The sequence below is a fragment of the Phasianus colchicus genome, chromosome 1 (assembly GCF_987193195.1).
Source record: "Phasianus colchicus chromosome 1, bPhaCol1.hap1.1, whole genome shotgun sequence".
Classification (NCBI taxonomy): domain Eukaryota; kingdom Metazoa; phylum Chordata; class Aves; order Galliformes; family Phasianidae; genus Phasianus; species Phasianus colchicus.
Window position 1 is genome coordinate 22,984,179 of NC_143436.1, and position 23,830 is coordinate 23,008,008.

Here is a 23,830-nt window from a genome sequence, read left to right on the forward strand (position 1 = left end):
GCTGGATTTACCTCCATTCACCACCACTCTCTGGGCCCGGCCCTCCAGCCAGTTCCTTACCCAGCCAAGAATGTACCCGTCCAAGCCACGGGCTGCCAGTTTCTGCAGGAGAATACTGTGGGAGACAGTGTCAAAGGCTTTGCTGAAGTCCAGGTAGACTACATCAACAGCCTTTCCCTCGTCCACCATACGGGTCACTAGATCATAGAAGGAGATCAGGTTGGTCAATCAGGACCTGCCCTTCGTGAACCCATGCTGGCTAGGCCTGATCCCCAGTTGTCCTGCTGCCGTGTGATCTCCCTCAACATGAGCTGCTCCATAACCTTCCCTGGCACCGAGGTCAGGTTCCACTCTCCAGAAGTTCACCTCTTCTCCCTTTCTCAAATGCAGAAATAAGTCCTTGCAACAGACTAACTTACTGCCTTGACGGGTATTTTTAGAGCTATGTTTCCTATTTATAGACACAGTGCTTTGGCTGCTCTATAAATGGTTCTTTCAAATCTCTCAAAATAGGATTGCTCTTTTTATCTATCCAAAACACTGAATTAGCTTTTGCTTATACTTTAATTTAGGAATCCATTATCCTAAGTGTTAGAATGGTTCTACTGTGAAGATAAAGTCTAGAAATCACTAAGAGAAGGATTTTTCAGATTTTTATCAAATTTTCAGCATGCATTATAACTTCTGCTTTATTGCTGGCTAAATTTTGCTGTACTATTTTAGAAAGCAGGAATTAACTCCATTTATGCTATCCAAAATTATTAAATTAATAATTAGTAAGTTGCAGGTTATTGAGAACAAAGGGAGGGAAGACAGTAGATCGGAGTGCTGAGAGAGATCAGTGCGTGGGCAGTGTTCCTGATTAGTTTAATTCTTTGCCAAGAGGAAGAACAAAGTAACTGGAAGAGGGGGGAGGAGAAAACATTTTCCAAACTGAAGCTGAGTTGGATGCTGAAGGTGGTTACGATGGTGATAAAGCAGAGCTCTTTCCACGGAGTACGTCACTCCCCATCCGGTTCTGCTCTGAGCTCAGGCTCAGCTCAGGACTAAGAGAGAAGGCAGCGGCCCTTCGCACATGAGCCTACGGAGCCTCGCACCGAGCGCGGGACGGCGCGCAGCGAGGAGGCGAGCGCACAGCGGCGCCACAGCCCCGGCATCCGCCGCCGAGCAGCCGCGGAGACGGCGCCGCCATCTCCTGCTTGGCTTCACCGCGCACGCGCAACTGCTCCTCCAGCCCCGCCCTGCGTTGCCATGGCTACCGCGACGCGCTGCCACCATGGAGAGCCGCCCGGGACGGGAGGTCCTGCGAGAGCCCTGCGGAGATGGCACCGGGGCGGGGAGCGGCCCGCGGCGCTGAGCGGTACCCAGCACCTGGCGCGACGGCCGATGCGAGGGCGCTGGCGCGGGCCCTGCCGGCACAGCCGCGCGGACGCACCTCCGGGGGGGCGCGGGGCTGTGGGCGGGGCCAGCGTCACACCGGCACCACGCCGGGCCGGGCGGGGTTCTACCGCGGATTCCCGAATCTCCCTTGTCAGTGTATATAAAATACCCGTGTATTCCTTCTCAGCTATATTCATGCGTATATGTACATACAGAGGCTCTGCTGGCTGCCAGCTGGCACACTGGAGCTGTCACAGAGCAGTAAGATGCTGAGTGTTTTGCATTGAGTGAAAACTGAGACTTGAAGCTGTTCTAAATAGGCTGCTTGGGAAAGAATTTAGGAGAAGCTTTTCAGGATATTGCCGCTCCTGTGATGATAACAACAAACCTGTTTGTGTTTTTAATAGGTACGGCGGGCGTTCCTGCAGAAAGGTTAAAAAGTTGAGCTCAGCCTTTGGAGATGGAAGGTGCCTCGGAGAGCTGCCCCTCAGCTGTCCCTACGGGAGCACGGGCAGCAGAGCAGCCTCCTGCAGGGCCCAGCCAGGCCGGCAGCACGGAGCCGTCCGGCGAGGCCCTGCTTCGCCCTGCTGCCAGCGCGATGTGGGCAGATGAGGGCTGCAAGCTGCCGGCCTCCTGGGAGCGGGCAGGGGCAGATCTGTGGGAGGCTCCTGGAGAAGGACTCCGTCATCAGGAGGCGATGGGAGATGGTGACCAAGGTGTGCTTGAGCCAGAGAACCCGTTCAGTGCATCACCTGAGAATGCATCTCCTGTTGCCGTTACAAAGTCCTCTACGTTACCTGAATTAAGAAGTTCAGAAAGGGAAGAAGAAACATCTCAAAATGCATCGCTGTCAGAGAATGTGACAAGTTCAACAGGGACAGGTAAAGAAATTGCTAAAATGTTGGACATTACTGCTCTAAAGGGATACTTCAATCTGACGATGCCTTCTTTTGCTCCCTGCACTCTTGTTCTGTTTACGTTTGCAGGTTCTTGGTTTTGAGGTGACTTTTAAAATTCTTAAATGAAATGTGATTGAAAAAGTGAGGGTTATATTGTTTATCTCACATTCTGATAGCAATTTATGGATTAATATGACGTTTTTATGAAGTGATCCTTGTATCAAGAATAGCATATGACTTTTGTACAGGTATTTTAAAATTAGCAGTGCATATTCCAAATACAGCATGAGCTGCTATCAATTTAGACTAGACCATGGCAATCACCTTACTGTTTTACCTCCTAGGGCTCCTGTGACTTACCAGCCACCTTCCACGCCTTTCTCCTGCAGTCCCTGAAACAGTCCAGCATTTCCTGCTCTTTGTTCTTCTCTCTTCTGGGTGTCCTGTCTTGCTTCCCCTTCTCAATTCAGTGCCCCACTTCCTTAGGCCTTCAGAGATGAAGGCAACATATCCCGTTTCACGTGTGAGCACAGTGGCTGACCCTTCAGAATATGGAGTTGCTGACTGCCTTCTCTTGCCTGAGTTGTGTTCAGATGCTGTTATTCTCAGGTAGCTGGCTATTCCTTCCTGGGAAATGGACTGTACCAAAGCCAGATGGTGTGTCATATCTCTAAATCAAACCAAATTAATTTGTGGAGCATCAAGCTAAGTAAATCTGGTTCAGAATGTAGTCTTTGAATAAGCACCATAAAGTCAAATACTGTGTGAAAAAACCACACCGATTCAGACATTGTATGCTTAGTTCTAAGTTGGAACAGGCTTTGGTAAGATTTTCAATAAAAGTTCAGTGCGTATGTGGGTAACTTTGATTTAAAATTCTCTATTTGCAAATAAAGATATTTACTTACTGCATCTTTTCTGATTGGAATATGAATGAATTTTTATGTGATGACAGTAGCACGTTAGATCTCTCTTAATGTGTGTAATAATGTTTCAAATTTTTGTTGAGGAAAACTTTTTCAGCTCAAAAATCTATGATTGTTCTCTCTTGCAGTGTTTCAGTAAAATCATCTGGGGATTAATTTGAAAAGCTTGTTGTTGTTGTTGTTTGAGAACCATATCATAAATTGTCTTTTTACCTTTTAGGAAGCATAATTGAAGGTACTCAAACTGTTATGTGGAGTAGGGCTGAATTTCATGAAACTATCCAGTCTGAGAAGTTGTGTCTTGACCTGGAACTTTTACCTAGTAAAGCAGCTCAACAGGATTACCACATGCCAGATGTCATCACTGTCAGAGTACAGATGGGTAAATGGCACCTTTAAATACATATCTGTAGCTATATTTGTATACCTTTGGATATCTACATAAAGATAGATAAATAAACAAACCTTCTGTAATCTCAATGTGTTACCGAAAGAAACAATATTTCTATCCTGTAACTTTCATTCTGACAGATTCTGATTCATTCCACGATGTAACTGTGAAAATTGAAAGACCTACTTTTCGTAAACCATTTCTGGGTGGATTTAAGAACAGAATAACAGGAGTGGAATTTCACAATGCAGGGTCACAAACGGTACCCAAAAAAAGACCTGAAAAAGGAACTACGTTATTTTGTAGAGAAACACAGGTAATGGTCCAATGGTGTCTTTTTAAGATACGTTTTATTTTGCCAAAGAACAGAATGTTGACACAATTATTTCAAACAGGAATGAGGAAGTAAATAAATCAAGAGTAAGTATGCAAGTGAATATATTTAATGAATTTATATAATGAGTCTTGTGGTTTGGGTTTATAAATAGCTAATTTTTTGTTCTTTATTTCTTGAAATGAGAAAACAATCCATGTATTTTCTGATAATTTGATCTGTGTTTTTTTCTTAGACAGTTTGTGAAAAAAATAGATATCAACAAACAACAAATCCAACATCTACACAGATGACTAAAAGTGGCCTGTATGTGTCAAACATAAGTGACAAACTAATAACCCCTGGAAAGTACCTTACAGCAGAGGAATACCATAAGCGTCGACTTGAAGCAGTAAGTTCTCATATGTTTGCAACTGTATCTGCAAAGAAAAGTAGCAAAAATCTGCATATTTAATGAGTCTTCAGAGTGTTCAAAGAGTGATCTTAACAGTGAACTTCAGAATGTTCACACTTCTTTATCTTTCTGAATATAGGATAAGTGTGCGTGTGCACACTTACAGTGTTAGTGTTTTCAGCAACATTTTGAGACATTAGTTTCTTAAATATTAATCATTGTGAATTTACTATTTTCTGTCTTAAGTTAAACTTTCATACATACTGCTAGTTATTAAAATAGGTCTGTCCCATTCCCATTCTCTTGATCTCTTTCAGAACTACATGCCCGATGCCATGTATGACATAATAGCTAGAACATTGCATTAGGATTTATGTGACTTACATTCAACAACTTCTGGATTTTATGGCTTTTCTTTCCCCCTATATTTATTTATTTAAGAACAGACTAGATATATGCTGTGGCCTTGTGGGTTCTTTGGTTCGGAGTCTTTTGGTGCACTGAGATGCTCAGTGTAGCTGATTCTGATAACAGATGCTGTATAGTCATTGTATAGAGAATGTCTCTTTAGGCATTCTGAACTTCTCTTTGTAAAGCACCTGTTCAGTGACTGCACACCTATCTTATTACTCCCTGTCATCATGTTAGCTTGGGCGCTGCTTTGTAAATACTGTAATTCCTAATTTAATTGCTTAAAATAAGCAGTCTGAGTCTTGCTAAGTGGATGAAAAGTTGGTTTCTCTAAGTGGGATCATTGTATTAGTATGGTTGACAAGATGCTTTTTAAATCTTGTTAAAATTTTCTGTAAGAAATTCTTATTTGGTCAGCATCAGCTGAGAGCAATAAGCATCTTGTTGGAATGGAACCCAAGTAGGTAACTGTTTCCCCAGGACTTTGAGTAAGTTTTACTGTGATCATTAGTGCTATTCACTGAAATCTGTAACGTATCTGTAGGTAACCTATAATGCTGCTACAAATGTTACAACAGAATGATTTTCTTTGGTTTTCACTTCAAAAGCAAACACTTTGCAAATGTATTCCCATGTATTTTCTCCCTTCATAGCGGCTTCTTATAACCAAAACTGGCCTTCAGGTTTTAATACCACGGGTATTGGTTACTTTTCTGTATGTATTTTTTCACAGTACAAGAAAAACACAGGAGTATTTTTTATTGTTGATATATAACATTCTAAAATTATTTTTTAGAGTGCATCTGTGTCAAGAATAGAGCACAGTGGAGACATCAGCTTGGTGTTGATTCAATTTGGTGGATTTGCACAGCATAGTGTAGTTCTGTTCTGAAATACTAACTGGAGACGTATCCAAGGGAAATGTTAGAGTAAGATATCTCTGGAGGCTGTTTAGCTGTATCAGCATGGTTTTGTGTTTGATGGCCTTCTACACTGAATGACACTTAATAAACTCAAAATGGCATTAAATTAACCTGGCTCAAGTGCTTTTGGTGCAAGTGCTAACTCAGCTGGCAGAAGTTCATGCTTGTGTATTGTCCTCCCTACTCTGATATATCTAGGCTAGCTCCATAGTCATTAATAGCAACATTTTTGGATGGTGGATATATATATTTTTAAAGTTTTGTCAAAAGAACAGTATTAATTTCATTTTTATTCTCTGTTTACAAATAAAATGTAGTTAATTTTGTGGCTGTGCTTTTTTAAAAATTATTTTCGAATTTGCAAATATGAATCTAATTTCCCAATTTTGACAAAGCATAAATTGGTACTAAAATGAAGACCTCTGCCTACACAGCTGAGGGGAGAAGATTAAAACAATGGCAAAACATGGCAAAAAGCAGTTTTTAAGGGGGCCTTGAAAAAGAAAAATGAAACTCCTTCACTGATTACACTCTTGCAGTTAACTAAAACAGTAAGCAGGCTAGTGTTTAGACTAATAGTACATAACTGTTTTTAAAGCATTTAAATTAGTCTAAGTACAAGACAAATCTTAGAAAATGTAGTTAAAATGCTAAGAAAATAACAGTTAAAAACAAAATGCTGTGCTGTTTGATTTTTAAATCGATGGTTCTGTTATATTTTATGTATGTAGGTAATAGTATTACAGAAATATTTTCGTCGTTGGCATGCTAGAAATATAGTACAAAATCTGAAGGAAGAAAAGAGATTAAGGCTGGCATGGGAAGCACAAGAAAAGTTACAAAGGAAAAAAGAGAAAGAAGACAAACTGAGAATGGAGCAAGAGAGAAAACTGAACCCTAAAACCAAAGAAGATTTCGACCTGCTTTACCACGCTTTAGAATGTAAGTTTTTCTTAAGGGAGCACTCTTAAGTCAGCAAAAAAAAGAGCAGTTTAGAACCAAGTTTTCTGGTTTTTGGCTGGTTTCTTTTCCTTTCTGATCATCTCCTTTTCCATCTCCTTTTCCTTTTTCTATGCAGTGGAATTTATTTAATTTTTAAAGATCTTCTTGCCTTTTATATATTTCTAGAAGCTTTTTTTTTAGGAAAAAAACCCTAGCTCATAAAATGATGCTAGCAGTTGTGTTATTTTGGAGGTATTTTTGTTTGTTTTCCCATTCATCTGTAATGATGTAAGATCAGCTACAGGAACAAGATGACCTGATACGGGTCAACAAGAACGAGATTCTTCTATTGTTTTCTTTTAAGGATCAAAACACTAAGTTAGTTCTGATGCATATAAGTCACTGAAAATAATGTCATGAAGAAATTGCAATTAAGATCCATCATTTGCCATTTAATTTTCATAATGGATTAAATTCTACCCAGAAATTTAGGAAAGGTAAATGAGGTTCTTCATTTCATTTCTTTATTCGTGTCCTCTTCTGCTGCTGTTTCTTCTCCTTTCTAATGTATTTTATTTGCAGAACTGCTGTAACTGCTGTCAAAAATTTACAAATATTTTAAAATATTTTTAAAATCTTTAAAAAATACAAATATTAAATCTTAAGAACATTTTTTTAAGTTCCTAAAGGGCATCATGAAATCTTTCTCCTAGCAGAGTGGATGGTGTCTGCTGACAAGCACCTGTAAACTTCCCTTGCAAAATAAGGTGAATACTGCAAATAATTGGCATAAAATCTTATACAAGAATGACCTTCTAACTATAACAAAAAAATTACACATGCCCTTTTAGAAAAATGAAAACAATAGAAAACAATGTGATGGCCTATAAAAAAAACCCAAAATTGCAATAGTTCTTTTAAAATGACCCCTTTTAAGCAAAATACTTGGATTGTCACTTTAGACAGCTTGCATCTAAGCTTAAGTGCTTGCTTATGGTTTAACTCTGGCAGTTTTTACATTGCTGTCCCTATAGCAGAACTGATGGAATGGATTCCCTGATTCATTGCAAAGCTACTGGATCTACCTTAAACCATCCTAGATATTTTTCCTACAGTAAACTGAGCATAAATTTGGCAGTATGTGTTATTCATAGAGCCTAAGCTCATGATTCAAGAAATCCCAAGTTATACACTTATCTTTTAATTCTGTCATACTGTGTGTGGCATCAAACAAACTGCTTTGTCTAAATGTATAAATGACATAAATTTTACTGTTCTTTGTGACAAATGTAAAAATTATTTCCATCCTTAAGCTTTTAAATTTGGGGAATTATATCTTCCTGGGATTTGTTGTTTTGAATAAGCACACTGTTTTTTGTTTTTTGTTTTTTTTTTTTTTCTGATATTCTTAGATTTAAAATGTATGGTTACATACATCTCTTTTGCCTAATTCGGTATGGCTGGATTCACGAACAATAAAAAAGTCCAGCTTTGCATATTGAGGAAATCTGAGAAACATTTGCCATTTCAAGAGCTGTGAAGGAATAAACTAAACACTGATATTTGAAATGTCTTTTTAACATTTTGTTGGAGATAATTGTCTAGTATCAATCATATTGTTTGGTCTTTGTTTAGCACTGTTGACTCATTGCTTCTCTGGAGACTTGCAGTCATGCTCTTTATTATAATAGAGCTTAGTGGTTCTTGGAAGTCTTTTTTTTCCTACCTGCATCTGAAACTACTTTTACATTCTTACAGTGTCAACAGTCTACACAAGCTAAATCATTGTGACAGTAATAGAATGAGGTTATTGTCCTCTACAGATCTGTGAAGGTTATTGCTGCTGATCACAACATAGGGATACTATTACACTGTCAGCCAGGAGAAGCAATTCCTTTTGGTACAAAAACTTACCTGTTGACTGTATGGTGCAAATGAGACGTATCTAAATATTCTGTGTCTGTATATAGACACATTCACTATTTATTTGAAAAGTATGAACTACTTCATTTGCTTTATAAACACTGGAATAAAAAATACAAGTAAAACAGGTAAAATAGATAGTCTAAGAGGAATGTCTGACTTGATAAAATGTACGTGGTGAATTTGTAGGTGAGTATGGGTAACTGTTTGACAGGCCCTTCATTTCTGCAAGTACAAAGTTGCTTAGTATTTATTAACTCCACCTTTGAAGTTGCTGCCCCCTTCAGGCATATAAAGCCTCATGTAAATTAATTCTGTGCGGAGCTTTTATTTGCTGAAATGGCTTTATTTAAAAATATATCTTTGGATACTCAGAACTTGTCAGACAGCTGTCACATTAATACCGAAGCTTGGAGAGCCTTAAGGAAATGAATGAAATATTTTAAAGTATAAAACATAAGGCATTGTAGATAAGGAAGCCATAGGCAGAAAATAAACTTTCCTCCCTTCCCTCCTCCTGCCTTTAATCTTACCTGATACAGGATGTTATAGCCTTTTTTTTCAGTAGCTGTTCATCACATACTGGATTATTTTCTTTCACTGTTTTTCTTTTGTATCAATATTCTGAAACAATAACTTTGAGATATTATTCAGGAATGTGGAAGTTTTGGATCTGACAGAACTCCCTGCAAAAATCGTTGGATGTATTTGAAATGGAGCATACCCTTCAAAATAGGCAGGAATTGTTATGATGGATGCAAAGGAAAGCAGTCTTATGTAAATGGTGATTTTACTGAGAGATTTCTGTAAGGGCATACAAGCTGGGTGTCAGCAATTATAGTCAAGAAATGGGTACTGCAAAATAAGCCATGAGAGATGTGCCTGCATATTAGTCATTCCATTTGGCTTCTACTTCAAAGTGCAGCAGGTACCTGTGGTTTGGTGATTTGCCCTTGAGTCAGAAGGCCAGATGTTTTTATAGCATCCACTGATTTACCTGCTGCTGTCATCAGCATGTTTGTATATCACTTCCCTCCACTGGAAGGGTTCTGCTGCAGAAGAGAGAGTAAAATAATGATTGTCTAATTATATATGTGCATCCATCAGCCTTCAGTGGCAAAAGATGATACCACTCAATATTTACTGTTAAGTCCTGAAGTGCTAAACTTGTTTGTCAGTCAGTCTTGTTTGATCTTTACTCATTTCTGCAGGGAGAAGCTGTAGCACTGAGTACTAGTGGGACCACAGTAAGATCCTGTTCTTAATCTGTTGAGAAGATCGTGATGATCGATGTTTGGTTAAAAAGTTCCTCGTGTTCATATTGTTTGGAGTAGTTTTTAGATGCAAAATCCTAAAGAAATCACTGCATCGCACACTTTCACAGAAGCTAAATTCTCACTGATTTTCCTGGCAGTGTGGTATTGATGTATACTTGCATTCTCAGAACATCTTTATCCTCGGCAGTATTTTCTGTGCTGTTTTTATTTCTATTTTGCATAATAATCAACTTGCTAATACAAAAGCTTTATTATTATTATTATAGAAAATATGTTATTTCTTGAATATGAAAGTAGAAATCTCACTGAAAAGCATCTTCTAAAAAACTACCCAGAATATTTGTATCTGTAGCATGGAGGCAGGAGGAGACGGAACGGATTAACAGAACTCTTACTGGAGCTGAAAGAAAGGCAGCACTTTGTGGACTTCTAGAACAAGAGACACAGCTGATTGCTTCCATTGGGAGACACAAGCTAAATGCAGACGAGGACAATCAACAAAAAGCAGTACTGCATTTTCTGAATAAGGTCAGTGAAATAATTTTAGACTGAATATAAAGAAAGTTTCAGAGGACAAAAACAGAAAAGGCATCTGCAAACCATTTGCCAGAAGTAACTTCTGTAGCTCTGTGACTGATTATCAAAAGACAAACAGTGCAACATTAAGATTGTGAGATTTACCATAGCCACAACCAGTTATGTATATAATTTAAACAATTAGCACTGATGAATTTTTTATCCTTTAACTATCCTGCATCAAGGATAGAATTCTGACGGCACTAAGATCATTCTGACAGAATTCAGAAAGGCTAATTTGAGGTAATGAAACATAAGAACATTGCAAACCATTCTGTATTTTGCATTCTGTGAATTAGAATGCTATAATAATTCATGCATGAAACTGTGATCTTAGTCTTAATCAGTTTTTGAATCTTTAGAAATCTGCCTATAGGCTTCTCTTTCAAAAACATTCTGTTTCTCTAAATGAAACTAATGACTAGGTGACCTTCCCTCTGCTATCTTCATTCATTGCTTTCTAGAATGAAATGTTTGCTATTGCAGTAAAATGCAAAATTTAAGCGTATATTTAGTGTTTATAAAATTATAAAAGATTATAGAGAGATAAAAAAAAAGATAAAAGATTATAAAATCTTAAGCCCCACAGAGTTAATTATGTGATTATTTTTTCTTTTTTCTTCCCTCAAAAATTTATCCTTCAGAAATTAGATTTATTGTTCATTTTTCCATTTAGGATAGGCCTTTGTTCCCAAGTCATCATTTCTGTTGGACTTTAAAGGAAGTATTTATTCAGTGTTCATGTACAGGATGAGAAAGCCAGGAGAGCTTTAATTGAATCTTATTGATCTCAGTGGTTAATTGACTGCTCTTAGATGAACAACAAATTTTACACAAGAATTTATTTTTGTATAATCTTGAGGATAAAGCTTAAAAAAAAAAAAAAGAAAAAAAAAAGAAAAGGGAGAATTCATTCAGTTAATTCCCACAAAGACAGTTTAGAGTGACATTAGATTCAATGGCTCTTTAATGTAAAATACAAGAAGTCCTTTTAAGTTAAAACAATGTCTCAACAATCCATCCCTTAAGAAGAAAGATTTTTTGTTGTCTGCTTTCACAGTTGTGAAATAACTATGAAAAAATATACTGCAACAGCAATATTGGTGGAACTGTTACGAGGTTTATTGATGTGATGTGGTTGAATTCTCTCTTACTGCTTTCAGGAGTGAAAAATACCAGGAAACTAAATATTTAGAAATGATACCAAAACTATAAATCATTTCATTGTTAAATATTTGCTTCTACTATTTGACATTCTTCTGTCATCTCAGAAAAAGAAGCTTGGAACAGTTTAAAGTAAACATATTTCTTAAGTTGGAATTCTTCTGAAACACTGGCAATATTGTTTGTAACGATGAGACTAATGTTTTGTTTTCAATAGAAAGTTGTTTACTTTGTTTGAAATTTATTTTATATAATACTCAGTTTTGATGAAGTAGTGAGGAAAAAATGACAGAATTTACAGATATCATATCTTGAGTTGGATAATTTAAACGTGGTCATAATGCAGTTGGCCTGTGTTACAGATTGTATTCAGTGTAGAACAGTGAGGCTGCTAGCTTATATATGGGTTGTGTAAACTGATGAGAGGAACCCAGCTTTAATAGCCATTTCCTAGGCAAAGTTGTGCTCATTGACTCATTGTGCTCATAGTGTAAGCAAATGACTCTTCTGTCTTAGAAAGAGTGGTTTCATTAGGAGGACCAAATGAAGGTAATGAATTCAAGTACCCCTTGGAAAACAGGGATTGTTGCTTACATGCTGTGAGAGAAAGCTGCAGCATGATACTGCTCCTAAACTGCTGGTTGTTGTTGCTTGCTTGTTTTGTTTTTGTTTTTTTTCTTTTTTTTCTTTTTTTTTTAAGCATTTCTGTTAATATGCAGTGTTAGTGTAGGAAAGTAACAAAGATATGCTGGAGTGCTCCTTTTTTAAGACAGAAAACGACTTCTTTCTAATTTTGCATAAGTTCAAAGGTTTAATTAAGGAGCTAAGGGTTTTATTTTTCACTGATGTTGTGTTCTGTAATCAGTTTTTGCTCTGGATTGTTACTATTGATAAACAGTTAATTATAGTTCCATTCCCACTGATAACATAATCAAATGTTTTTCAGTATTGGACTCCCTTTTCAGTTGCTTTGTTTTTCTTTTGCTTACCTATTTTTATAATTTGATAATTTATTTTAAAAAGAGGAAAACCCTATATAGACTGTTCACATGTTTTACCTAATATTCTTGCTGTTTTTATGACATCACCACAGAAGGCCTATATATTTGAACATAATAATGATCACAGAGATACTGGTGTGTTCTCCACAAAACTACTCAAGTATCTGAAGACTTCATGTTGTGTTTCTGCAGCTAACTTCCAACTTCACAAAGTGAAGTTCACAGATGTTTGTGAATACTCGAGTTTCAAATACAGTGAAAGTGAATGATCAACACAGGGAATGAAGTTCAAAGTAACTGTCCCACTATATGGTTAAGGACAGGGAGTGGAATTGGGCAATGATGGGGAGAGGGTTTTGAATGCTATATTTCTGTTGGATTTAGATATCTACCTCCATGGGTAATTAGCCCTCAGAGCCAGTCCTGTAGAAAGAGGACAATGTTTGGACTTTTCAAACTGAGTAGTGCAACCAATCCCATGTAAGTTCTCACTGTCTTTAGAAGATAAAGATGTGCAAAGAGAATTGAAGTAGCAGGCGTATATTATGTAGTTAAGTTAGCAAGCAGGGAGCTAGCCCAAGTACCCAATAAGCTGTAAAGTCTTCTTGTAATTTACTTTACCAAAGTCTATGCCTTCTACAGTTGTCTGTATAGTTAGCATAAATAGAGCAGTTCCCTGGAGATGTTCTGTACTGCAGCTGACTCTGAGGGCTTAAATTTGCGATCTTTACACAGTCAACAGTGCCACTGATCTTACTGATACTTTAGAGGGATTTATGACTGCAAGATGAAATACAGAGCAAATTCTAACACCACCATCAGTAAATTTGTTTTAAAGAAGTAGAGCATATCCTTGTAGGAGAATACTATGTACTATTAATTTACTCTGAAATTTCATGACATGCAATTTTAAACAAAGTGTGCAATTGAATGCTTGCTCTGGTGGAAAAGGTACTGTAAGGTATTGGCAATAGAATTAGATATTGGTTGTTAGTTAAGCATTAAAGTCATGTCCCAGTTTGCTCTGGTGAAACTTTATGTAACAATACACTTGTTCAGCTGGTGATCAGTTTATAATAGCTCAGTCGTACAAATTGTTTCTGAAGTGTGCACAACCTAAGAGATGGAAAGCATGTGATGGAAAAATCACAGAAATGGATACACAGTACACACTCCGTGCCAGAGAACTACTTGAAATCTACCGCAGTGTTAGCATGAATGACATCCCAAAAGATGAGAGAAGAGATGTGCTGTTAACACTCAGAGGTACAGTGAAGGTATGTTTTTATTTTTCTATTTATGTTTGGATTTAAGCTGCACTTTCAAAAGACATGATCATTTATGATTCTATGATTTAATTCTGTTGATACATAAGCAATTCTTCTTCTGGCAAATAGGTGCCAGGGAGATCAGTTGGCAGTAAGAGAAAGCCCAGTCTACCAACTGGCGTGACAGAATGATTTGTATTCCACATGTACTTAAAATTCATGTTGCACTTTGTGATGTACACATTTTTCTTCAAGATGCATTAACCCTATGGCTTTGATCTTTTTGTGTGTGTGTATTAATACATAATACAAATTTAGTACAAAGTTTAGCTTAATATTTGTAACAAACTGATGCAAATCATGACAGAAATGTAAATGGCTATTACTGTACTTCTGTTTTTCTCAATTGCTTGACACATCTGTTTAGAACCTTATCATCTCTGTAGGTTTGTTGCCACTTTCTATGGCTGGCAAATACTGATATTCTTTTCTCTTCCACTCCGCATCCCCTATAGATGCTCCCAGTATTCTCAGCATCCCACCAATAAAAACTTGTCTGCCTTTCTTTTAATCTCTTTCTTTCTCTCCCTTTTTTCATATTAATGTACAAAAAGAATACCAAGATAAGTTTTCAAGTACTTTTGAGATGACAGCATTGACAGCGAGGTAAAATAGAATGCTGTTTCCTGGTTCTTACTGAATGAAACTATTGTCCTGCTCTTGGTTTTGGTAATAGCAGAATTTGATTTAAAGTCAATATGACATTGGGAGCATTGCTAATTTATGAACCTCTGTTCATCTTAATACAATTCAATATTGTGTAGTAAACAAATTTTAGAATTTCTACAGATTAGCACTTGTGTTTCAGCTGAAGAAACACTGACCTAAGCCACTTGATTTCTCTCTCTGGAGTATCTCTAAGTATTTGAAGCACTGAAAGGACTAATTTCAAACATGGTTGTAAGTCCTTTAGGCCTTTTGTATCGTTTTTTTTTCTTTTTTTTTTTTTTCTTCCTTTTCCCCTTTCCTTTTTACCAGTGTATGTACATTTCCTATCACAGAACCAAAGGAAGGCTTCTTATTGAGATGCTTCTTGGGGCTTTTGGAGCAACAGAACAGAACAGTTTTCAGTCTCATTTTAGATGCTTAGCATTATTTAGTGCCTGATTTACAGTTCTTCATAGCTTCAGTATATATACAGGCTCGTTGAAACAAAATCTGTATATATTCTTGGTTTTTTTTTTTTTTTTTTTTTTTTTTTTTAACTTCTTACATTAGTGTGCTTGGAGGTTATTTTCCTAAGACACTAAAGGTTCGTTTATTGTGAACATACAGAGCTGTGACTGATGAATTACACAGAAGCTATAATTTGCTTTCATACCTTTGTTAAGAATTATTTTATAACATTAAAGTTTTCTTTTTCCTTTTTAATTCTGTTTTCCTTCAGGAACACGAATGTAAATTAACACAGGAAATAGTGGAATTAATTGACAGGGAAGTTGATCTTATGTCACGAGAAGTAAAAGAATGCAACTTAGAAGGACTGAGGAAAAGAATTTGTACACTATTTCTTCAGTATATTAAAATTCCGAAGTTTAACCCTGAGGTTGCAAGGATACTTAAGGTAGTATTCCTAGACTGCCATCTGACTTAATGGCTATGAAACTAAAGATAGAGAAGGAGAATCGAAAGCCCTGAATGCTCTTTTACTTCCTATAACCTTTTGCTGTAGAATTGCTGTGAGTATTCCTCAAGAAGTAAAAATATATACAAGTATCACATGAATAACCTTATACAGTCATTTAGGAAGCATAGACATGTTCTTAACAATTTGTCAGGTAGCAGGGAGCAGAGAGCAAGCCAAGAGCTCCAGGTATGAACTGAAAAATCTGAGCACTTTAAGTGGCCTTACACATCTTACAAATGTTAACAGTAAATCTTAATAGCAAGCGGGGAACCAGTAGAGAGATTTGAAAGCATTTTTTTCTTCCACTGTAAGAAGGACAGAAAGGAAGAATATTTAGTTCCTGAAAAACAGAAACAGAGAGGAAGTAAAAATAGTGGTAGACACCTCTTTTAAGTCTTCCGTTTTAAAAAAATATATATATGAAAATGCTATTAAGTATTTTGAAATAAATTATTGACTTTTAAGTATTATTTTCATAAACATATGTAAAAGCTATTCCTTACAGAATTTGGGTGGCACACAAGTAAAAATAAGATAAGTTGTGAGAAAATAACTTCTTTCTTTAATTTCATCTTTTAGGTTCCACCAGATCCCTTAAAGCTCTATAAAAATGTTCACTTCTGTCGCAGTTGCGAAAATTACTTACCAGCTACTGAGTTTCCTATTCCTGCTAATTCCCGCACCATTGGCAGATGTCACTTGTGTTGCAAGCTTGATAATGAGGCTCGACAACGTGAATCATTTCTGAAGTACAGACTTATTCTAGAAAATCTCAGAAAGTCTGAAGCTGATTATCAGGATGATGCTAGAATTGTTTTCTTAGTTCAGGTAATGTCTGCAAGAGCATTGCTAATAATGGAAACTGGCAGCTTTGATTATAATTTTTGTTTTGTGAATGTAGCTGACAGGAAGAGAAATAGGCTAAAAGCTATGAAAACTTCTTCCTGTGATACGTGATATTCAATACTATTAAGTACTATTAAGAGAAAGCACTTAAGCTCCTTAAGTATATCTGTACTTTCGAAAGTGGTTACAAACAATACATTAAAAGAAACAGGATGTCCAGCTAACAGAATCAGATGATCCAAATTCTCTGGTACTGCCCTGGCCATCCTGTTGCTTAAAGATACTGGCATAATCTCAGTAATGACTGTCACTGGGACTCACTTTTAGCCAAATTAATTTCAAGTTCTTCTGTTTCAAGCTATAAATATCTAAACAGCCAAGATTTGTATATTCAGCTACTGATTTCCTTATTTTTTTCCTAACATTTACTTAAATTGATTCATTTTTTTCTGAGCTATTTGCTTTTTTATTCACCTCCCAACTGTCTGTCCTCTACTTCTATTCAGAAAACAGCTGTCGTTCATCCAGAAATGACTGTCACAACCAGAAGTCTTGCAGCAGCTATGAATTTATTCATTGCCTAGCTCAGTGCCAAAAGAGGCTCTGACTGTATTGTCCGTGGATAGATGTAAGATTTTTGTGACAAAAGATTTTTCTTCAGTTTTCTTGCATGCTGATTCTAACCATGCTTGGGCTGAACACCATGAGTGCTACTAAGGCAAAAAAGCAGTTGGTGTGTGTTATGGAAGCTCCACTAAATTCAGTTTATTGTAGCTAAAGACCTGCTTTTTGCTATCAAAATGAACTAGTTCAGCAATTGTGTCAAGTCCTGAGGCTGATGGGAGTGCTCCTTTGAACTAATGAATATGATGAACACCTTTATCCATTCTTTGCCTCATTTCCCAGTCTCTGTTGCTAACTATTCTATGATGCTTGCTCCCAACTTGTCAAATGGTGGTGGTTGAAAGACTTTTCTGTTTCTTTGTGAGAGTAGAACAAGTTACAGAGGGGAGGGACAGAGTGTCATGTGATAGGAATTGTGTATTTTCATAGCAAAATGCATATCTACCTTAACAAAGTGCAGAAGTTGTCTCTTAAATCAGACTTTTCTCCATAACCAGAAAAGTTTTCACACAGAACAGGCTTTCGTCTAATTTTCAGGCAGAAAAAAAATGTAATCCAAGGAAAATGACAAATTAGGTTGTGGGTCTGTTTTAGATGGTACTTCATATACTTTAACGTAAGTTTTAGCCAATTATTTGAGACTCACAGCTTAGCACAAAAAAAAAAAAAAAAAAAAAAAAAAAGTACATGCCAATGTATCTACTTTCAAATGTCTGGCTTCTTAAAAGATACAGTTATTCAAAATGTTATTCAAAATGTGGTGAAAAGGAGGAAATACTAAAAATATACACCAATTAATGAAAACTAATAAAGGAGGACCAGATTTAAGACCAGATGTAGCAGCAGTCTTAGGTTCTTGGAACCAGTAAGCATATAGTTATTATAATGGCTGTTCTAAGCCCATCTTTTATCATACATTTTTTTCCTGGCAACATTTGAGGTGGGTTCCTGGATTTTGAAAGCAGAGTAGTTGAGAATACATGAGACTTCATTTCACTAAAGCATTGTGTTGGTATACTTCCATCCATATTTTGTCAGGGATCTAATAAGTATCATGGAAACACTAATTTAAATAAGTAATGATTTCTCTTTAGAGGAATGAGCCTTTTTCAAATGGCTTGCTGGAGGAAAACCTGTTCAAATTCTGCTGAATACAGGCTCCTGTAGATAAAGATCTAATAACGTTTCCATGACTCAGACAGAGAAGAATCAACACAGAGTGCCTGAAAAACTCACCAAGTTCAGTGGCAACTGCTCTCCTAATTTTTTTTTTGTTATGTATGATTTTTTTTTAATCAAGAATTTGTGGTTATTTCAGATGGCTAGTAAAAATTAAACTAATTAAGATCAATATAAATTAACTTGAAAAGTATACCTAAAGACCTTTCTGTACCAGAGAACTTTTACATACAGCCCTTCCATTATTTTTTGTTAATGTTGTAACATAACTACCTGATCTTAGGTGGCCACATCTGGTAAAATGAATAACAGTATCATGAACACAGTAAACTCTTAGTATGCCAATAACAGACTGAGAGCAAGAAAGGTGAGTGGGCCGTGATTTAAGGTCTGTCACAGGTAGGACTTTTCACTGTTGTATTTTTCCACATATTTCAGGCCAGATTATTCTGATTACTACTAAATTACTTAAAGTTTATAAAGTTATTATAAAGTGTATAATAACTTATTTATTCAGTAACAGTAATTCTGAACTCTTGAATGGGGGATAACAGGGATGGATTATTATCATCAGCCAAAGAAGTCTGAACAGGTTAAAGCTTGCTACAAGAGAAAGAAAATGAGATCTAAGAAGCTTTATAAGAGCATTTAAGCAATTAGGATGTCAAAGGAAGATAAGAGATTTCCACTGGCAGAAATAATCCAAGTAAGAATGTAGCATTTTAGCAATGATGTAAGAAAAATTTAGTTTATAGTTGCCATGCCCTGCTAAAGGAAGATGCAAGTCTAGATATTCTTCAACCAAGTGATTGTATGACATGCATAGAAGTATTTTACTCAAAAGTTTGAGTAAATGGTAACTCTTATATGGTTACCATTTTTGCTGTAGAATGAAATACGCTTCACCTTTCTTACTCTTGTTTTCCATTTCAGCAACAGCATCTGCAGTACATGATTGAGAACATATGGGGCTGTCAGTCAGCTCTTAGTGCTTGCAATGACCTCTATGATTTGGTTATGGTCAGATGGGATAAGCAGCAAGAGTGGTCTCCATGGAACACTATTCTCCTCACTAAAGATGAAGCTGATGCACATCTTAAGCTGCATAACCTTCAAGAGGTAATATCTGATGGCTTATTTTTTTTCCAGTAACTCTACTGTTTTAGTAGTATCCTGTGAGTAATGATGTTTGGCCAAAGTCCTTACACTCATTCATGTTTAAATTGGCCCACTGTGACTGTTTAAATGATTGTGCTATTAAGTAGATAAGGGAGTAGTCCAGAGGACAGCTGGCAGAGTCCATACCGAACTGTCTTGCTTTGGTTCTCCCACCTGAAATGCAAGAAGCTTAGCAGCCTCAGCGGTGCTGCTTAATGAGAACAGTTCCATACCTGTGATGCTCCCTCATTTCTGCTCATGCGTAATTGGCCTAGATGAAGAACCTACTAGGGATTAGCTGTAAATGTTGTGGCAGTTGCGTACCGTTGATCTAGCATGGACTTCAGATGGTAGTCATTTTGGAAATTTTGAGATCATCTGAGAGCTAAATTGACAAAACAAATAAATGACTCTCTCAGAGAAAGTTTTTTTGGGGGAACAAAATACAGTAGGGAATTGAAAATACAGTAGGGAATTCAAAATGTAAAGGGAATTCAACAATCCATATTTTTGCCCACCTTGGGTTTTCAAGCAGACACATACTTACATGAGCATTACCTTTAAAAGTTAAAATCAGTTTAATGATGAAATTCCTATATTAACTCTTCTGTCTCACTTCCAGTCAACAGTGCTGTCCAGGCGGTCTGAATCTAATAACACACCTTTGCATCCATAAATCTATCTTCCCGGCATGATGGCAGGCAAATGTTCTGTTTATGCATTTTCCCAGTTTAACTTCTTAAGGCTGGACTGTCACTGTCATATATGCTATTAATTTGATTAGGTCCAAAGCGTAGATTTGAGATATTAATATGAATGATAAATTCTAGTAAAAAATATTTCATTACTTTTACACAATAGAAATATAAATATTTTCTGATTTGGATTTACACTTTCTCTGTAACTGGATTTATTCCAAATAATGAAACTGAAACTACATGAGATTATGTACAGAGTAAATTTTTTCTGCATTTTTTACATTTTTCATGTACAATGAAAGTAAACAAACTTCGTCTATGACAACAAGTAACAGTCTTGAATTTCATGTGTTATTAAATGTGTTCTAAGCTGGTGTGCACTCTGTAATTATCATAGATTCATAGAATCTCCAAGGTTGGAAAAGACCCAGATCACCCAGTCCAACCATCCACCTATCACCAATAGTTCTCACTAAACCATGTCTCTCAACACAATGTCCAAACGTTCCATGAACACCTCCAGGTTCAGTGACTCCACCACCTCCCTGGGCAGCCCATTCCAGTGCCTGACCCTCTTTGAGAAAAGTAGTATTTCCTAACGTCCAGCCTGAATCTCCCCTGGTGCAGCTAGAAGCTTGAAAAGAACCATTAATTTTCCTATTCCAAGTGCTTTCATTTGAAGTTGGAAATGAAAATTTTTGAACTATTCAGTCTTCTGGATGACTGACAGTGGGCAGCAGGTTAACAGGGAAAAGCCTCCAAATCTTCTGCTTTAGTGGAAGTGGGAGATAGGCCAGAAGAGCAGCAGATAAGGTATATAATCTACTTTAAAGTTGCATGTTATTTTCAGTTATCTCTTAATGCAGAAAAGGAAGTGGGCCAGCGAGGAGTTGCTTTGCTTCAGTGGTAATGGCCAAAGCTTTGTTTCAAAAAATGTTTGTAAAATAAGAGAAAATGAGGCAAAGTTAAAATGCCATAAGTTGAATCATTGTTTGTCATTCACTGAAACAAAGAAAATGGCTTCTTAAACACTTTATTTAGTAGTGATTCTAATTCATAACTATGACTAAAGAGATAGCAAAAACAATTTTTTTTCCAACTAAATATTCTGGCTATATACATCATCTTCTGAGCTAGTACTGATCATGAGAAATCAGCAAAATATGCTGACTCAAACACAGTGAAGTGCTTGCTGCCATGGTTATTTGTAAATAATCATTCTCATTCTTACCAAGGAAATTTCACATATTAATTACCTTGCAAGCGCTGATACTTAACAATTTCCATTTTTGAAATTTTCTTACTTGAAAAGAAATCAATGAAACTTACCTTGCATGGATAAAAAACTGTTTTTAACAGATGATTAAAATTTCAATAGGAGTGGTTAGTGATTTTCACCATAAGGTAGCAGTATAGAACTATAAAATGTTTTATTTCATTCTATATTAGATATGAATACATTACATGGTTTACTTCAGTAAAGAATTGCTATTTCTATTGTCTAAAATATAAAGCAACAAGTATATTGCTGAATATTTTAATTGTATTTAATAGAATTTGGATTTTCTTTCCTTTCAGGCTTATGAAGCATCATTTATTCATGGAATAAAGCATAAGCATATCCGGGCAAAAAAGTACTTTGCTCAGATCCCAGTGATGACATCACTTTTCCACAGGAGTGACAAGCAGGCTAATGCAAGTTAATTTTTAATAGCTATCCATATTCCTACTGATATGAAAACGTAACTCTTCAGTTAAGATAACAGGTGTCAGAGAAGTTCACTGAATTATTTATTAATACAATTCCTCTGCTTTTAAAGAAATATGTTGTTTTCCCAACACCTTAACTGTATTACATACATCAAAATAAAATTCTGAGTGTAAAATAATTTGATCCTGACCAGTCCACGTAACTGCATTTCATGCTTTGTAATCTCACTATTTAAAAGGTAGATAATTGCCAATGAGCTATTTACATTCATGAGCCATGACTGTTGGGCTATGTATGCCTGTGTTACTTGGATTATTTTGTTTGTAAACTAATATTTTTGATGAGGTAATTAAGCTAAATCCTTGTTGTCTTTTACTTATAAAAATAATACTAAATATATGAAATTTATTTATCTGATTTTAAGCATTAGGCAGAAAACCCATCAAAAACCCATCAAATCATAACCTATCAAAAACCTAAATGGATATTCTCTTCCAAAAGAAGCAATTATGCCTTGGAAACATTGGTGTAAAAAAGTCAGCAATCTTTTTGTGGCTCATCCTGTTGGTCATAATGGAACTGCCAGCACACAGTTATCAGATCCAAGATCTTGAAGTTATTGTGAATCAGGCTTAACATTTGAAAATACACAGTGCAGACTGTTCAGAACTTGTTTATTTTTTGTGAGGCTTGTGTTATTTAAAGTATAAGTTAATTGCCTTCTTAAACTTACACAGTTACATTTATGTTTGATTATAGTTAGAGAGGAAAATATTTTATGGTATACATTTGTAGAACCATAGAATGGTTTGAATTGGAAGGGGCCTTTAAGATCATCTAGTTTCAACCCCCTGCTATAGGCAGGGACATCAGGACCCCTCTGGCCAGGCCTTGAATGCTTCTAGGGCGAGAACATCCACAACCTCACTGGGCAACCTGTTCCAGTGTCTCACAACCCTCACAGTAAAGAATTTCCTCCTGATATCTAGTCTAAATCTACCCTCTTCCACTGTAAAGCCATTTCCCCTCATGTTGTCACTACATGCCCTTATAAAAATATGTGGAACCATTGGACCTTTTCTGTTTCAGCCTTCCAGTACTTAAAGTGAGCTTATAAATAGGAAGGAGATCAACTTTTTACATAGACAGATAGTGATAGGGCAAGGGACAGCATTTTTAAACTAAAAGAGGAGATATTTAGATTTTGTATTAGGAGGAAATTTTTTACTCAGAGAGTGGTGAGGTGCTGGCACAGGCTGCCCAAGGAAGCTGTGGATGCCCCATCCCTGCAGGTGCTCAAGACCAGGTTAGATGGGGACCTGGGCAGCCTGAGCTGGTGGGTGGCAACTCTAGCCGTGGCAGGAGAGATGGAACCACCTGGTCTTTAAGGTGCCTTCCAAGCCAAGTCATTCTATGATTCTGTGAATTGCTTAGGGCTTTATCCATTCGTACCTTCAAAATGTTCACGGATGGAGAATGAACAACTTCTAGTAGCAATCTGGTCTGGTGCCTGATTGTCCTCAGCTTAAAAAAGAAATTTACACTCCTATCCAGTTGAAAGCTGCTTTCTTTCAGTGAAGTCTGCTGTCTCTTCTACTGTGCACACCCACTTTAATTTTGTAATTCTCTTTGTAAATTTCAGAAAGCTTCTATCAGGATTTTCCTAAGCCTGTTGTCCAGGCTGAACAAGTACAGCCTCTCCTCCTACATCAAGTGCTTCTGCCTCCTTTGCTTCTCAGTGGAATGTTGTTGAACTTGCTCCATTTATTGCAGTCCTCTTGATTTGAGGGACGTGAAATTAGATGCAGAGTTATGAATTCATGCTTAAAGAGCTCTAGATTCTGCATTCAGTTGAGCATTAGCAACCAAGCTTGTTTTAGCCTCCTAAAGAATTGCTCACAAACAGTTTTTTTTGTTTGTTTGTTTATGCAGAAGTCCAGTTGATTGTTAACTGAGACATGGCTGTCTTATGATTTTGAACATTCAGGGGAAGGAAATAACTGTCATAGAGTCATAGAATGATTCTCATAGTCCTCATAGAACTACCTGCATACAGAACATACATTGAAAACTCATGTCTTCCTTCAAGCTGCTGTCCAAAAATGGCTTTTGAAAGCA

At 36.7% G+C, this 23,830-nt stretch overlaps 1 protein-coding gene across 4 annotated transcripts; it reads left to right on the forward strand.

The window, feature by feature from the left end:
• The first annotated feature begins 686 nt into the window (after window positions 1–686).
• IQUB (IQ motif and ubiquitin domain containing) lies at window positions 687–22,080 on the forward strand. Of its 4 annotated transcripts, none has more exons than XM_090136975.1 (12): window positions 687–1,360; window positions 1,788–2,261; window positions 3,426–3,587; window positions 3,737–3,912; window positions 4,166–4,321; window positions 6,390–6,600; window positions 10,153–10,328; window positions 13,648–13,818; window positions 15,257–15,433; window positions 16,076–16,324; window positions 16,849–16,970; window positions 19,079–19,164. In XM_090136975.1, the coding sequence occupies exons 2-11, from the start codon at window positions 1,841–1,843 to the stop codon at window positions 16,924–16,926; spliced, it is 1,977 nt and encodes a 658-aa protein (XP_089993101.1). In that variant the 5' UTR covers window positions 687–1,360; window positions 1,788–1,840; the 3' UTR covers window positions 16,927–16,970; window positions 19,079–19,164. The 4 variants fall into 4 exon arrangements, with proteins under 4 accessions (XP_089993101.1, XP_031471020.2, XP_089993087.1 ...); XM_031615160.2 differs by lacking the exon at window positions 16,849–16,970 and adding an exon at window positions 21,580–22,080 and having other exon boundaries at window positions 693–1,360; window positions 19,079–19,264; XM_090136961.1 differs by lacking the exons at window positions 687–1,360; window positions 16,849–16,970 and adding exons at window positions 1,511–1,530; window positions 21,580–22,080 and having other exon boundaries at window positions 19,079–19,264.
• The last annotated feature ends 1,750 nt before the right edge of the window (window positions 22,081–23,830 follow it).